This window comes from Nomascus leucogenys, chromosome 1a (genome assembly GCF_006542625.1).
Source record: "Nomascus leucogenys isolate Asia chromosome 1a, Asia_NLE_v1, whole genome shotgun sequence".
NCBI classification, from domain to species: domain Eukaryota; kingdom Metazoa; phylum Chordata; class Mammalia; order Primates; family Hylobatidae; genus Nomascus; species Nomascus leucogenys.
Window position 1 is genome coordinate 76,407,252 of NC_044381.1, and position 15,223 is coordinate 76,422,474.

The 15,223-nt window shown below is 40.8% G+C and overlaps 1 protein-coding gene across 5 annotated transcripts in view; it reads right to left on the bottom strand.

Annotated features, from left to right (window-relative positions):
• Window positions 1-15,223, bottom strand: part of CCDC175 (coiled-coil domain containing 175) — a 119,321-nt gene that overhangs the window by 27,131 nt on the left and 76,967 nt on the right. For all 5 annotated transcript variants that reach the window (XR_004029716.1, XM_030811421.1, XM_030811434.1 and 2 more), the window contains 3 exons: window positions 14,965-15,067; window positions 5,136-5,179; window positions 4,016-4,178 (listed from right to left, as the gene is read on the bottom strand). Coding sequence is in view for 4 of the 5 variants with exons in the window: in XM_030811421.1 (XP_030667281.1) it covers window positions 4,016-4,178; window positions 5,136-5,179; window positions 14,965-15,067 (310 nt within the window). In the remaining variant the exon portion in view is untranslated. The remainder of the gene's footprint in view (window positions 1-4,015; window positions 4,179-5,135; window positions 5,180-14,964; window positions 15,068-15,223) is intronic.

Here is a 15,223-nt window from a genome sequence, read left to right on the forward strand (position 1 = left end):
CTAAACTCCTCCTATTTCAGATCCTAATTTTTCCAAGAGACAAGTACTGGGCAAATGATTTTCTTTCTTCTCACTGAAATTTTGATTCTGCTTTAATTATAAGGAGGTGCTTTTTTAGAATTAATCAAAATGTAGATGATTGTATCAAGCCCCTCATCACAATAACAGAGATAACTTTGACAGTTATATAAACTGATTTTTTTACTGTTTCTTTTAAAGTGCCTCATCCTGAAAATATCTTCCATAGCCCATGTATCAAGATATTTGGTTAATACACAAATTATTTATGTAACCTAACATAATATATGATGTAATACTCAAGGACTTTTGTAATTTTAAGACAAAATTCTTTTTACTTTAAAAATAACTGTACTAAGTTACTGTTTAGCTTACATATACGCTAAGAATTAACTTATTTACCTTTGATTTACAAGAAATAAAATTAAGGCAAAAAGTAAGTTTTTAGTAATTAGTTTTCAGGAAGAAGTCTGGCCTTTAACATTCTGACAAGCCTATTCCACACTCTTGCTGGTTGGTTCCCCCAGCAGATCTCCACTCAGCCTTGCTACTTGGCAGTTCTTGACCAGCTTATGTCTGTGCTTCTTTGGGAAGGTATCCCTGTGTACTCCAACATCCAATAAGACAGAGCTTTACCCTCTGGTAGCCACTTTCTAGAAGGAATCCATTGTATTTTAATCAGCTCTTCAATTGTCTGTTTCTCACAGGGTATGCACTTTAAGGTTCAGGGCCTGGAGTTTATTCAACTTTGTCACTGTAACATCTGCTCCAGTGTCAGGCTCCAAAGTGCCCAATGTTAATGAAGCTAGTTCAGTGATCCTGGAGAGGGCAGGACCTGCAGGGCTGCAGTGACTATCATGGCCAGAAGAGGACAGTAGAGGGGTGCTGAACTGAGATAAGGGCTTCTCCAGAAGTCCTGTGGCAGAACCCATTCAACAGGGAACATTCAAAAGCTGGGAGATTACAGGTGGCTCAGAGATGGCCAAGGAATTGAATAGTAAATTCAAACTTTACTGTCACCTCCCCAGGAGGGTGGTAGGTTTCAGGGATCTGATGAGTGCCTAATATGGGTCTGGTGTTTTATAACTCCTGTTAGTTATCAGTGATATTTTACAACTGGGGAGACTGAGGAGTGGAGGTTAGATAACATGTAAGAAGCAGAGCTTAGCTGGCATGGTGGCTCACACCTGTAGGGAGCCAAAGGCCCGTGGGATGTGACCAATTCAGCATTCTGCTGGAGGCTATATGACCAAACAGCAAACTGTTTATCATGAACGCAGGATGTGAGCAAACTCACACTGCCCTGCCACCAAAAGGTTTGCTGAGGGCCTCACTCCTTGGCACTGGGTTCCTTGAAGTTATCTATTGAGGAATCTAGCACCTATTGTTCTAAGAATTCAGTCTTGCAAGCCTGCTGTGAATCAAGCTGCTGGCTGACAATCAACCCCCACCCCCCCACACACACACCTCGCTATCTCTTTTGCTTAATAAATACAGAGGGCCGTGTAAAGTTCAGGGCCCTTGTCCACTAGAGGCAAGGTGCCCCCTGACCCCTTCTTCCAAATATACTCTCTTGTCTTTGTCTTTTATTCCCGCGTTTGCCCCGCTTTGTTTAGTCCAGTAGGTCCGTGGCACACACATATAATCCCAGCACTTTGGGAGGCTGAGGCAGGAGGATTGCTTGAGCTCAGGAGGTCAAGACCAGCCTGGGCAACATGGCATTACCTCGTCTCCAAAATACACACACACACACACACACACACACACACACACACACACACACAGTAGCCAGGCACAGTGGCATGTGCCTGTAGTCCCTGCTACTTAGGAGACTGAGGTGAGAGGATTGCTTGAGACAGAGAGGCAGAGGTTGCAGTCCAGCCTGGGCAACAGAGTGAGAGGCCCTGTCTCAAAAAAAAAGAAAAAGAAAAAAAGAGAAAAGCAAGTAATCGTGGCTGCTATGGTCTGAGAGTTTGTGTCTCCTCCAAAATTCCTATGTTGAAACCTAATCTCCAGTGTGTATTAGGTGTGGCCTTTGGGAGGTGATTAAGTCTTGGGATTTGTGCCCTTATCAAAGAGGCCCCAATGTGCTGCCTTACCCCTTAAATGATTTGAGGACACAGTGAGGAAGCACCATTCCATGAACCAGAAAGTGGGACCTCAGCAGAAGCCAAACCTGCCAGTGCCTTGATCTTGGACTTCTCAGCCTCAAGAACTGTGAGAAATAAATTTGTGTTATTTATAAGCTACCCAGTGTACAGAATGTTACAGTAGCCTGAACAAACTAAGACAGTGCCTGGCTCCATTGCTATAGCAAGCTCTGCATAAACAGCCTCTGCTTATTCTCATTTGGGTGGTCTTTTTATTTCCACACTGCCAGTCTCTACTTGTCATAGATTATCCATCAGACCTCAAAATATATGAAAAAGGAAATATGATATTAGTAATTCAGTGAAACTTTCTCAAAGAGTGTATTTAAATTTGTTGCAACACGAAGATTCCATCAGGCTTCAGATAAAAATGGAAGATTAATTCATGTAAAGACAGTGCCCTTGACACTTAGAGATGATTTAGCTCTCAAAATTTTGCTTGATCTATAGTTGGAAGGAATGGCCTGGACTAGCAAAGGAAATACAAATAGAAGCAAGGCCCACAAGGGATCCTTTATGCATTCGTACATCATAAGTATCACCAGGCTTATCATGATCACCAGGCAGGACCATCGAAATGACTTTGCAGCTAAGAGGGTTTACCCACAAAGTTCTTCATTGGCCACTGAAACATTATTTCTTCTGTCAAGCAATGCCCCAGAACACAGGTTTTCCCAAATACTGGAATGTTTTTAATCTTATCACTATCCCTCTTTTTACATTTATTTTAAGACAGGGTCTCACTCTGTCATCCAGGCTGGAGTGCAGTGGCACAATCATGGCTAACTGCAGCCTCGACCTCCCAGCCTCAAGCAATTCTCCCATCTCAACCTTCCGAGTAGCTGAGGCAGAGGTGCTACCATACCCTGCTAACTTTAAAATTATTTTTGTAGAGACAGGGTCTCATTATGTTGCCCAGGCTGGTCTCAAACACTTGGTCTCAAGCAATCCTCCTGCCTCAGCCTCCCAAAGTGCTGGGATTATAACCATGAGTCACTGCATCCAGCTCTTTTTACTTTTATCCCATTTTACTTTCTACATCTTACCTTCAAAATTGCTTATCTAGTGATTATGCTCTTTAAAATTAAGCCTTAATAACCTCAAATAGATTTGTACACTTGCCAGATGACAGTATTCTTGTCTCATCACTCCATCTCTCTTCTAAACTCTGTTCTCTTTCCTTCTCCCAAGCTCCCTCTACCCCCACATCCCATCTTCCCAGATGATTCTGTCACTGGGACCCTGGGCTGTACCTGTGCAAGGACTCACCTTCAATTCTCACCACTGCCCTAACCTGGACAGAGTTTTGTGGCTGTGTCTAACATGACATTATTGTGGGGATTGAGGATGAAGCTGATATGCCTCTGGAGAGACTGGACTGCTTGCTCATGAGTCAAGCATGTTAGACATGATGTGTTAACGTCTCAGAAGCAACTGCAGCCATCACTAGACTTTTCTGAGAAGGTAACAGTTGCTATTTTTAATGCTAAACTCAGCTCAGGAAGAAAATGTAAAATTATATTCAACTTCTGTTTAAGAAGACCAAAAAATGTGTAAAAGAGTTTAAAAAGCCCTCTCTGGAAAAATGTTTAAAATAAACTTTTTAAAAAAATTATAAAGAAGATTTAGTTATCTAGAAAATTCTCTTAAGTGAAAGGCAGAATTGGATAACACTACAAGTGTATTCAACCCCCAAGTAAGTATCAATGTTCAATTGAATGTTTGTGGCATAACTGGGGATAACTAAGTCACTTAGTTGACACGTTTTTTTCTTCTTTTGATGTTACCAGCTATATAGTAAAATAGCAGGAAGTCCCATGTTACCAAAGCTCTAAGCTGTTGCTTACTAAGAAGGCCCATTGGTGATTCCTGTTCCACAAGCAAACGCAGCCCTTCAAGACTCCCTTGTAGCCATGTGCTGACATGCTGCATTTTTTCATCTCTTTCGCGCAGCTTGTCTGTTAGATTTTTTATGTCTTGCAAGGTCTCTTCACCATTGTCCACCAAGATCTAAAGAAATGGCATTTTAGGGTGTGTCAATATAAATTGCAACAACATAAATAAATACACATTCTAAGTGGATCATGTCCCAAATAAAAATATTATATATGCAAAATTGCTATCAGTCATAAAAATAAGTGCATGTGTACACAGCCAATTCACAAAGTTCTGTAAATAATCTTGGAAAAATGGATTATCAAGTGAGAAGAATAATGGAATGCTCACTGAACTCCAATTTTTAAGTGGATAATGGTAGCCATGGTGGTGGCAGCATAAAAAGCTAGTTTCACCCTCAGAGAAGCACAGAGTTGCAGAGGAGATTCAGCCTAACAGAAGGAACTTTGGAATCAGGCAGGATCTGGGTTGTAAATTCCCATACGTTCATGAACTGTTTGGTCTTGGGCAAGTTACATAAACCCTCTGGGCCTCCGCAGCTCCATATGAAAAAGACATTTTAACGCTTTGCTAATCCAGTGTTTTAATACTTAAATGACGATTATGTGTAAACTTTAAATACTTAGAAAGTGGCAGAGCCAGGATTTTGACCCCAGCCTATCTGACTCTGAAGTGGGGAGGGTGCAGATGTTGCACTGGTAAAACATGAAGAGGTAGGGAGTCCAGAACTGGCAACTTTGTCCTGAAACAAAATATGTTCATTTGGGGCATGCAAAAAAAAAGTCTTTCCCACCTTAACTGAGTGGTAGAGTGGGAAGACAGTTTCCCAAAGAATTAAGATTTCATAGTGACGTTTGGTAAAAAAAAAAAAAAAAAAAACACATTTTAGGAGGTGGTGGTCACAGTAGCATCTAGGACTGCGGGGGAGTGACAGAGCTAGTGTGAATTTCCACCCTGATGTGTGTGCATGCAGGTGCACACAGACACAAAAGCACACACACTTATTAGGTAGGTAAACATTTTTGGAAATATGATATTTATATGGAGGCAACACACACAAGCAAAACTCACCTTAACTGTGGCCTGAAATTCAGCCCACAAATCCTTATATTGTGCTAAAATAAAGATTTAAAAAATACGATGGTTACTGACACAATCTGAACATTTTAATAAAAGTGTTATTCATTTTTGTTTTTTTCAAAAATTATTTTTATCTAAAAATGTCTAGTTCCAAAATGACAGAATAACTGAATTGGACCTGCCCTCCCACTGCAAACAAGTAGAAGAAAGAAGCAAAACATATGAAAGAAATGTTTTCAGATGTTGAAGAATGGGCAGCCCAGGACTGTGACACCTGGAAGAGAAACAAAGGAGGTGGGTCCTGCGATCACCCAGCTTTCCACTGGGGGGCACTTTCCAAACCACAGCACTAGCACAGCAGAGTGGTCTTAACACAGACACAAAAAGATTAGCAAATTGAATCTAGCAATAGACAAGAACAATAAAAGCTTTTGAACGAGTGGGCTTTATGCTAAAAATGGGAGCTTGGTTTAAAAGTCAAACTCAATCAGTGCAACTTACCACACGAACAGCATAAAGGAGTAATACTAGCCGAGCATCTCAGTGGCTGTCTGAGCAGCTGAGGCCAGTCACAAAGGCACTCTGTGCCCGCATGACTGACCATCCTCCCACCCCATAAGTACTCTGGACACTCAAGCCTGGGTGAGCCTCCCTGGTTGGCAACACTTTGTGTGTGGAGTCACACATTGTTGTTGGGGAAATTAAGTGCATCCCTGAGAAGGTTGCTCCAGGTTTCCTTCATACTTTGCCCTCTGTGCCTTTTCCCTTTGCTGATTTTACTCTGTATCTTTCACTGGAATAACAATAACCATAAGTATAACAATTTTTGAGTCCTGTGAATCATTTTAGCTAATCATTAAGCCTAAGGGTAGTCCTGGGATACCTGATACTACACTACAGCTGCACAATTTTTTTGAGATAAAGACCTAAATAAATGGAGATATATACTATATTCTTGGATTAAAAACTATATTTTTATTAAAAAGTCTATTCTTCCAACATTGACTTATAGATTCAACACAAACTCAATTAAGATCTCAGCGGGGTGTGTGTGTGTGTGTGTGTGTGTGTGTGTGTGTAGATTAGGTGATTCTAAAATGTATATGGAAATAAAAGAATTTAGAATAGTGAAAATAATTTTAAAAGAGAAGCACACAGGTGAAGAATTCTGTTACCTGATGTTCAGACTGTATATGAAGCTATAGTGATTAAGACAGTGTGGTATTGGTATAAAGTTAGGCATTTAGAATAAAGGAACAACTGCATAAAATTGATTTTTGAAAAGTTCCTGGGGTAATACATTGGCAAAAGCATAGTCTTTTCAAAAATAGTACTAGAAAAACTGGATGTGCATAAGAGAAAACAATGAAATTCAAGCATTGCTTTACATCATATGAAAAAGTTCACTTGAGGGTGGTGGAGCCAAGATGGCCGAATAGGAACAGCTCCAGTCTACAGCTCCCAGCGTGAGTGACACAGAAGACGGGTGATTTCTGCATTTCCAACTGAGGTACCAGGTTCATCTTACTAGGGAGTGTAGGAAAGTGGGTGCAGGACAGTGGGTGCAGCGCACCGAGCATGAGCTGAACCAGGGGGAGGCATTGCCTCACCTGGGAAGCGCAAGGGGTCAGGAAATTCCCTTTCCTAGTCAAAGAAAGGGGTGACAGACAGCACCTGGAAAATCGGGTCACTCCTACCCCAATACTGTGCTTTTCCAATGGTCTTAGCAAAGGGCACACCAGGAGATTATATCCCGTGCCTGGCTCAGAGGGTCCTACGCCCACAGAGCCTCACTCATTGCTAGCACAGCAGTCTGAGATCCGACTGCAAGGCAGCAGCAAGACTAGGGGAGGGGTGCCCGCCATTGCCCAGGCTTGAGTAGGTAAACAAAGCGGCTGGGAAGCTCGAACTGGGTGGAGCCCACCGCAGCTCAAGGAGGCCTGCCTGCCTCTGTAGACTCCACCTCTGGAGGCAGAGCATTGCCAAACAAAAGGCAGCAGAATCCTCTGCAGACTTAAATGTCCCTGTCTGACAGGTTTGAAGAGAGTAGTGGTTGTCCCAGCATGCAGCTGGAGATCTGAGAATGGACAGACTGCCTCCTCAAGTGGGTCCCTGACCCCTGAGTAGCCTATCTGGGAGGCACCCCCCAGCAGGGGCGGACTGACACCTCACACGGCCAGGTACTCCTCTGAGACAAAACTTACAGACGAATGATCAGGCAGCAACATTTGCTGTTCACCAATATCCTCTGTTCTGCAGCCTCTGCTGCTGATACCCAGGCAAACAGGGTCTGGAGTGGACCTCCAGCAAACTCCAACAGACCTGCAGCTGAGGGTCCTGACTGTTAGAAGGAAAACTAATAAACCGAAAGGACATCCACACCAAAACCCCATCTGTACGTCACCATCATCAAAGACCAAAGGTAGATAAAACCACAAAGATGGGGAAAAAACAGAGCAGAAAAACTGGAAACTCTAAAAATCAGAGTGCCTCTCCTCCTCCAATGGAACGCAGCTCCTCACCAGCAATGGAACAAAGTTGGACAGAGAATGACTTTGATGAGTTGAGAGAAGAAGGCTTCAGATGATCAAAATGCTCCAAGTTAAAGGACGAAGTTCGAACCCATGGCAAAGAAGTTGAAAACCTTGAAAAAAAATTAGATGAATGGCTAACTAGAATAATGAATGCAGAGAAGTCCTTAAAGGACCTGATGGAGCTGAAAACCAAGGCACAAGAACTACATGACGAATACACAAGCCTCAGTAGCCGATTAGATCAACTGGAAGAAAGGGTATCAGTGATGGAACATCAAATGAATTAAATGAAGCAAGAAGAGAAGTTTAGAGAAAAAACAGTAAAAAGAAATGAACAAAGCCTCCAAGAAATATGGGACTATGTGAAAAGACCAAATCTACTCTGATTGGTGTACCTGAAAGTGATGGGGAGAATGGAACCAAGTTGGAAAACACTCTGCAGGATATTATCCAGGAGAACTTCCCCAACCTAGCAAGGCAGGCCAACATTCAAATTCAGGAAATACAGAGAACACCACAAAGATACTCCTCGAGAAGAGCAGCTCCAAGACACATAATTGTCAGATTCACCAAAGTTGAAATGAAGGAAAAAATGTTAAGGGCGGCCAGAGAGAAAGGTCGGGTTACCCACAAAGGGAAGCCCATCAGACTAACAGCTGATCTCTCAGCAGAAACTGTACAAGCCAGAAGAGAGTGGGGGCCAATATTCAACATTCTTAAAGAAAAGAATTTTCAACCTAGAATTTCATATCCAGCCAAACTAATCTTCATAGTGAAGGAGAAATAAAATACTTTACAGACAAACAAATGCTGAGAGATTTTGTCACCACCAGGCCTGCCCTAAAAGAGTTCCTGAAGGAAGCACTAAACATGGAAAGGAACAACCAGTACCAGCCACTGCAAAAACATGCCAAATTGTAACGACCATCAATGCTAGGAAGAAACTGCATCAACTAATGAGCAAAATAACCAGCTAACATCATAATGGCAGGATCAAATTCACACATAACAATATTAACTTTAAATGTAAATGGGCTAAATGCTCCAATTAAAAGACACAGACTGGCAAATTGGATAAAGAGTCAAGACCCATCAGTGTGCTGTATTCAGGAGACCCATCTCACCTGCAGAGACACACATAGGCTCAAAATAAAGGGATGGAAGAAGATCTACCAAGCAAATGGAAAACAAAAAAAGGCAGGGGTTGCAATCCTAGTCTCTGATAAAACAGACTTTAAACCAACAAAGATCAAAAGAGACAAAGAAGGCCATTACATAACGGTAAAGGGATCAATTCAGCAAGAAGAGCTAACTATCCTAAATATATATGCACCCAATACAGGAGCACCCAGATTCATAAAGCAAGTCCTTAGAGACCTGGAAAGAGACTTAGACCCCCACACAATAATAATGGGAGAGTTTAACACGCCACTGTCAACACTAGACAGATCAACGAGACAGAAAGTTAACAAGGATATCCAGGAATTGAACTCAGCTCTGCACCAAGCAGACCTAATAGACATCTACAGAACTCTCCACCCCAAATCAACAGAATATACATTCTTCTCAGCACCACACCACATTTATTCCAAAATTGACCACATAGTTAGAAGTAAAGCACTCCTCAGCAAATGTAAAAGAACAGAAATTATAACAAACTGTCTCTCAGACCACAGTGCAATCAAACTAGAAGTCAGGATTAAGAAACTCACTCAAAACCTCTCAACTACATGGAAACTGAACAACCTGCTCCTGAATGACTACTGGGTACATAACGAAATGAAGGCAGAAATAAAGATGTTCTTTGAAACCGACGAGAAACAACATAGACACAACATACCAGAATCTCTGGGACACATTTAAAGCAGTGTGTAGCAGGAAATTTATAGCAATGCCCACAAGAGAAAGCAGGAAAGATCTAAAATTGACACACTAACATCACAATTAGAAGAACTAGAGAAGCAAGAGCAAACACATTCGAAAGCTAGCAGAAGGCAAGAAATAACTAAGATCAGAGCAGAACTGAAGGAAATGGAGACTCAAAAAACCCTTCACAAAATCAAGGAATCCAGGAGCTGGTTTTTTGAAACGATCAACAAAATTGATAGACCGCTAGCAAGACTAATAAAGAATAAAAGAGAGAAGAATCAAATGGACACAATAAAAAAAGATAAAGGGGATATCACCACTGATCCCACAGAAATACAAACTACTATCAGAGAATACTACAAACACCTCTACGCAAATAAACTAGAAAATCTAGAAAAAATGGATAAATTCTTCAACACATACACCCTCCCAAGACTAAACCAGGAAGAAGTTGAATCTCTGAAAAGACCAATAACAGGCTCTGAAATTGAGGCAATAATTAATAGCTTACCAACCAAAAAAAGTCCAGGACCAGATGGATTCACAGCTAAATTCTACCAGAGGTACAAGGAGGAGCTGGTACCATTCCTTCTGAAACTATTCCAATCAATAGAAAAAGAGGGAATCCTCCCTAACACATTTTATGAGGCCAGCATCATCCTGATACCAAAGCCTGGTAGAGACACAACAAAAAAAGAGAACTTAAGACCAATACCCCTGATGAACATCAATGTGAAAATCCTCAATATAATACTGGCAATCTGAATCCAGCAGCACTTCAGAAAGCTTATCCACCATGATCAAGTGGGCTTCATCCCTGGGATGCAAGGCTTTTTCAACATAGGCAAATCAATAAACATAATCCAGCATATAAACAGAACCAATGACAAAAACCATATGATTATCTCAATAGATGCAGAAAAGGTCTTTGACAAAATTCAACAGCCCTTCATGCTAAAAACTCTCAATAAATTAGGTACTGATGGGACGTATCTCAAAATAATAAGAGCTATCTATGACAAACCCACAGCCAATATCATACTGAATGGACAAAAACTGGAAGCATTCCCTTTGAAAACTGTCACAAGACAGGGATGCCCTCTCTCATCACTCCTATTCAAAATAGTGTTGGAAGTTCTGGCCAGGGTAATCAGGCAGGAGAAGGAAATAAAGGGTATTCAATTAGGAAAACAGGAAGTCAAATTGTCCCTGTTTGCAGATGACATGATTTTATATTTAGAAAACCCCATTGTCTCAGCCCAAAATCTCCTTAAGCTGATAAGCAACTTCAGCAAAGTCTCAGGATACAAAATCAATGTGCAAAAATCACAGGCATTCTTATACACCAACAACAAACAAACAGAGAGCCAAATCATGAGTGAACTCCCATTCACAATTGCTTCAAAGAGAATAAAATACCTAGGAATCCAACTTACAAGGGATGTGAAGGACCTCTTCAAGGAGAACTACAAACCACTGCTCAATGAAATAAAAGAGGATACAAACAAATGGAAGAACATTCCATGCTCATGGGTAGGAAGAATCAATATCGTGAAAATGGCCATACTGCCCAAGGTAATTTATAGATTCCATGCCATCCCTATCAAGCTACCAATGACTTTCTTCACAGAATTGGAAAAAACTACTTTAAAGTTCATATGGAACCAAAAAAGAGCCCGCATTGCCAAGTCAATCCTAAGCCAAAAGTACAAAGCTGGAGGCATCATGCTACCTGACTTCAAACTATACTACAAGGCTACAGTAACCAAAACAGCATGGTAGTCGTATCAAAACAGCATGGTAGTCGTACCAAAACAGAGATACAGACCAATGGAACAGAACAGAGCCCTCAGAAATAATGCCGCATATCTACAACAATCTGATCTTTGACAAACCTGACGAAAAGAAGAAATGGGGAAAGGATTCCCTATTTAATAAATGGTGCTGGGAAAACTGGCTAGCCATATGGAGAAAGCTGTAACTGGATCCCTTCCTTACACCTTATACAAAAATTAATTCAAGATGGATTAAAAACTTACATGTTAGACCCAAAACCATAAAAACCCTAGAAGAAAACCTAGGCAATACCATTCAGGACATAGGCATGGGCAAGGACTTCATGTCTAAAACACCAAAAGCAATGGCAACAAAAGCCAAAATTGACAAATGGGATCTAATTAAACTAAAGAGCTTCTGCACAGAAAAAGAAACTACCATCAGAGTGAACAGGCAACCTACAGAATGGGAGAAAATTTTTGCAACCTACTCATCTGACAAAGGGCTAATATCCAGAATCTACAATGAACCCAAACAAATTTACAAGAAAAAAATCAAGCCCATCAACAAGTGGGCGAAGGATATGAACAGACACTTCTCAAAAGAAGACTTTTATGCAGCCAAAAAACACATGAAAAAATGCTCATCATCACTGGCCATCAGAGAAATGCAAATCAAAACCACAATGAGATACCATCTCACACCAGTTAGAATGGCCATCATTAAAAAGTCAGGAAACAACAGGTGCTGGAGAGGATGTGGAGAAATAGGAACACTTTTATACTGTTGGTGGGACTGTAAACGAGTTCAACCACTGTGGAAATCAGTGTGGCGATTCCTCAGGGATCTAGAACTAGAAATACCATTTGACCCAGCCATCCCATGACTGGGTATATACCCAAAGGATTATAAATCATGCTGCTATAAAGACACATGCACACGTATGTTTATTGTGGCACTATTCACAATAGCAAAGACTTGGAACCAACCCAAATGTCCAACACTGATAGACTGGATTAAGAAAATGTGGCACATATACACCATGGAATACTATGCAGCCATAAAAAACGATGAGTTCATGTCCTTTGTAGGGACATGGATGAAGCTGGAAACCATCATTCTCAGCAAACTATTGCAAGGACAAAAAACCAAACACCACATGTTCTCACTCATAGGTGGGAATTGAACAATGAGAACACATGGACACAGGAAGGGGAACATCACACACCGGGGCCTGTTGTGGGGTGGGGAAGGGGGGAGGGATAGCATTTGGAGATATACCTAATGTTAAATGACGAGTTACTGGGTTCAGCACACCAACATGGCACATGTATACATATGTAACAAACCTGCACATTGTGCACATGTACCCTAAAACTTAAAGTATAATAAAAACAAAGTTCACTTGAAATGAATTAGAGATCTAGACATAAACACTAAAACTAAAAAAATTATACAAGAAAATATTGAAGAGCCTGGGGTAGGCAAAAATGTTTTAGGCAGGAAACAAAAAGTACTACCTTAAAAGACAAAATCGATAGATGGGCTTTGTTCAAATGAAAAATGTTTACTCTTTCTGAGACATCATGAAGAAAATGAAAAGTCAAGCTTCAGACAGAAAAAGGACTCATTTCCAGAAAACAAAGATTTTAACTGGATAATAAGAAAACAACACAATGCAATGAGTAAAAGATTTGGACAGACATGTGACAGATTGTATTTTCCACAGATATCCCCACAATATATTCCATTCCACAAGTTTTTTTTCCCTGATATGATGCTGACACTTCTTCCATTGAGAGGTGGTGGCTATGACCCCTCCCCTTGCACCTGAGTGACTGCCTCAACCATTAGCATACTGTGAAAGTAACACTCTGACTGAGGCTAGGTCATAAGACACCATGAACTTCCACTTCATTCTCTTGGGATGCTTTTGGAACCCAGCAGGCCAAACAGCTACATGGAGAGGCCATGAGGAGGTGTTCTGGCCAATGGTCTCCCTCGAGATCCAGCTGAGGGCCAGCATCAACTTCAGACACAGGAATGAGTGAGTCTTCAGATGATTTCAGTTCCTGGCTGCTGAATTATCCTCAGCCTTCAAGTTGCCCTGGCTGATGCCGTGCAGAGCAGACATTTAGTTGTCTTCAACAAGCTCTGATCTCATTGCCATTTTGTGAGCAAAGTAAATAATTTGTCTTCAGCTACTATGTTTGCAATATTTGTCACAAAAGATAATATTCAAATGGCCAAGAAACACATGAAAAAGTATACTCAACAACATTACTCATTACAGAAGTACAAGTTACAATCACAATGAAATGCCATTACATACCTATTAAAATGACCAAAATATTAACAATTTAAAGCATTTTGACCATTTTAAGTGTTGATGAGGATGTAGAGCAATGGGAACTCTTCTCCATTGTTAGTGGGATGAGACACTTAACAACCACTCTGGCAAATTTGTCTGGCGGTTTCTTATAAAGTTAATCATACACTAACCATATATATTTCCTATAAAGTTAATCATACACTAATTGCTATATAACTCAGCAATTCCATTATAGGTATTTTACCCAAGAGAAATGAAAACATGGCCATAAAAACACTTGTAAACAAATATTCACAATAGCTTCATTCATAATTATCCCAAACTGGAAATAATCTAAATGTCTTTCGACTGGTGAATGAATAAACAAAATATGGTATATCTATACAATGGGATTCTACTGTACAGCTATAAAAAGGAGCAAACTAATGAGCCATGCAACAACTTGGATGAATCTTAAAACAATTCGCTGAGTGAAAGAAGCCAGGTATAAAAGTGTGCACACTCTGTCAATTCATTTATATCTCATTATTAATGACAGAAAGCAGATCAGTGGTTTCCAGGAACTAGAGATGGGGTAGGTGATCAACGGCAAAGGGATACAGAGAAAATTTTGTAGTCATGAAAATGCTCTATATCTTGCTTGTGGTGGTAGTGGTTACAATGGCATGTACATTTGTCAAAATTCACTAATCTAAAAATGGGTGCTTTTTTGTATGCAAGTCAATAAACTGGATTTAAATGAAGTAAAAACTTTATGTGTAAAGAACACTATAATGGTTAATATTGTCAACTTGATTGGATTGAAGGATGCAAAGTACTGTTCCTGGGTATGTCTATGAGGGTGTTAACCAAAGGGGATCCACATTTGAGTCAGTGGATTGGGAGAGGCAAACCCACTCTCAATCTGGGTGGGAACCATCTAATCGGCTGCCAGTGTGGCTAGACTGGCTGAGTCTTCCAAGCTTCCTCTTTCTCCTGTGCTAGATGCTTCCTGCCCTCAAACATTGGACTCCAAGTTCTTCAGCTTTTGGACTCTTGGATTTACACCAGTGGTTTGGCGGGGGCTCTTGGGCCTTTGGCCACAGACTGAAGGCTGCACTGTCGGCTTCCCTACTTGTGAGGCTTTGGGACTCTGACTGATCCACCACTGGATTCCTTGCTCCTCAACTTGCAGATGACCTATCATGGGACTTTACCTTGTGATCATGTGAGTCAGTTCTCCTTAATAAGCTCCCTTTCATATATACACATATCCTATTCTGTCCTGCAAAAGAACCCTGACTAATATAAGCACCCACACATTACTTACGCTCCTGAGCTATTAGTTGCCGAGACAAGTCACTTGAGGTGTGCATGAGGGCTTCTTGTCCTTCTCTGTATTTCTCTATGTTATTCTTCAAGTATAAAATGTACTGAAAATTAAAAGCATATGATTGCTTTTAGCAGTTTAGTTACTATAGATAAATTATCATCTAGTCATTCAGCAAACATGTATAAATTCCTCCTCTGCGCCACCCACTATTCTAGGTACAAGGGTAACATTGGGGAATAAAACATACCTTGGTCAG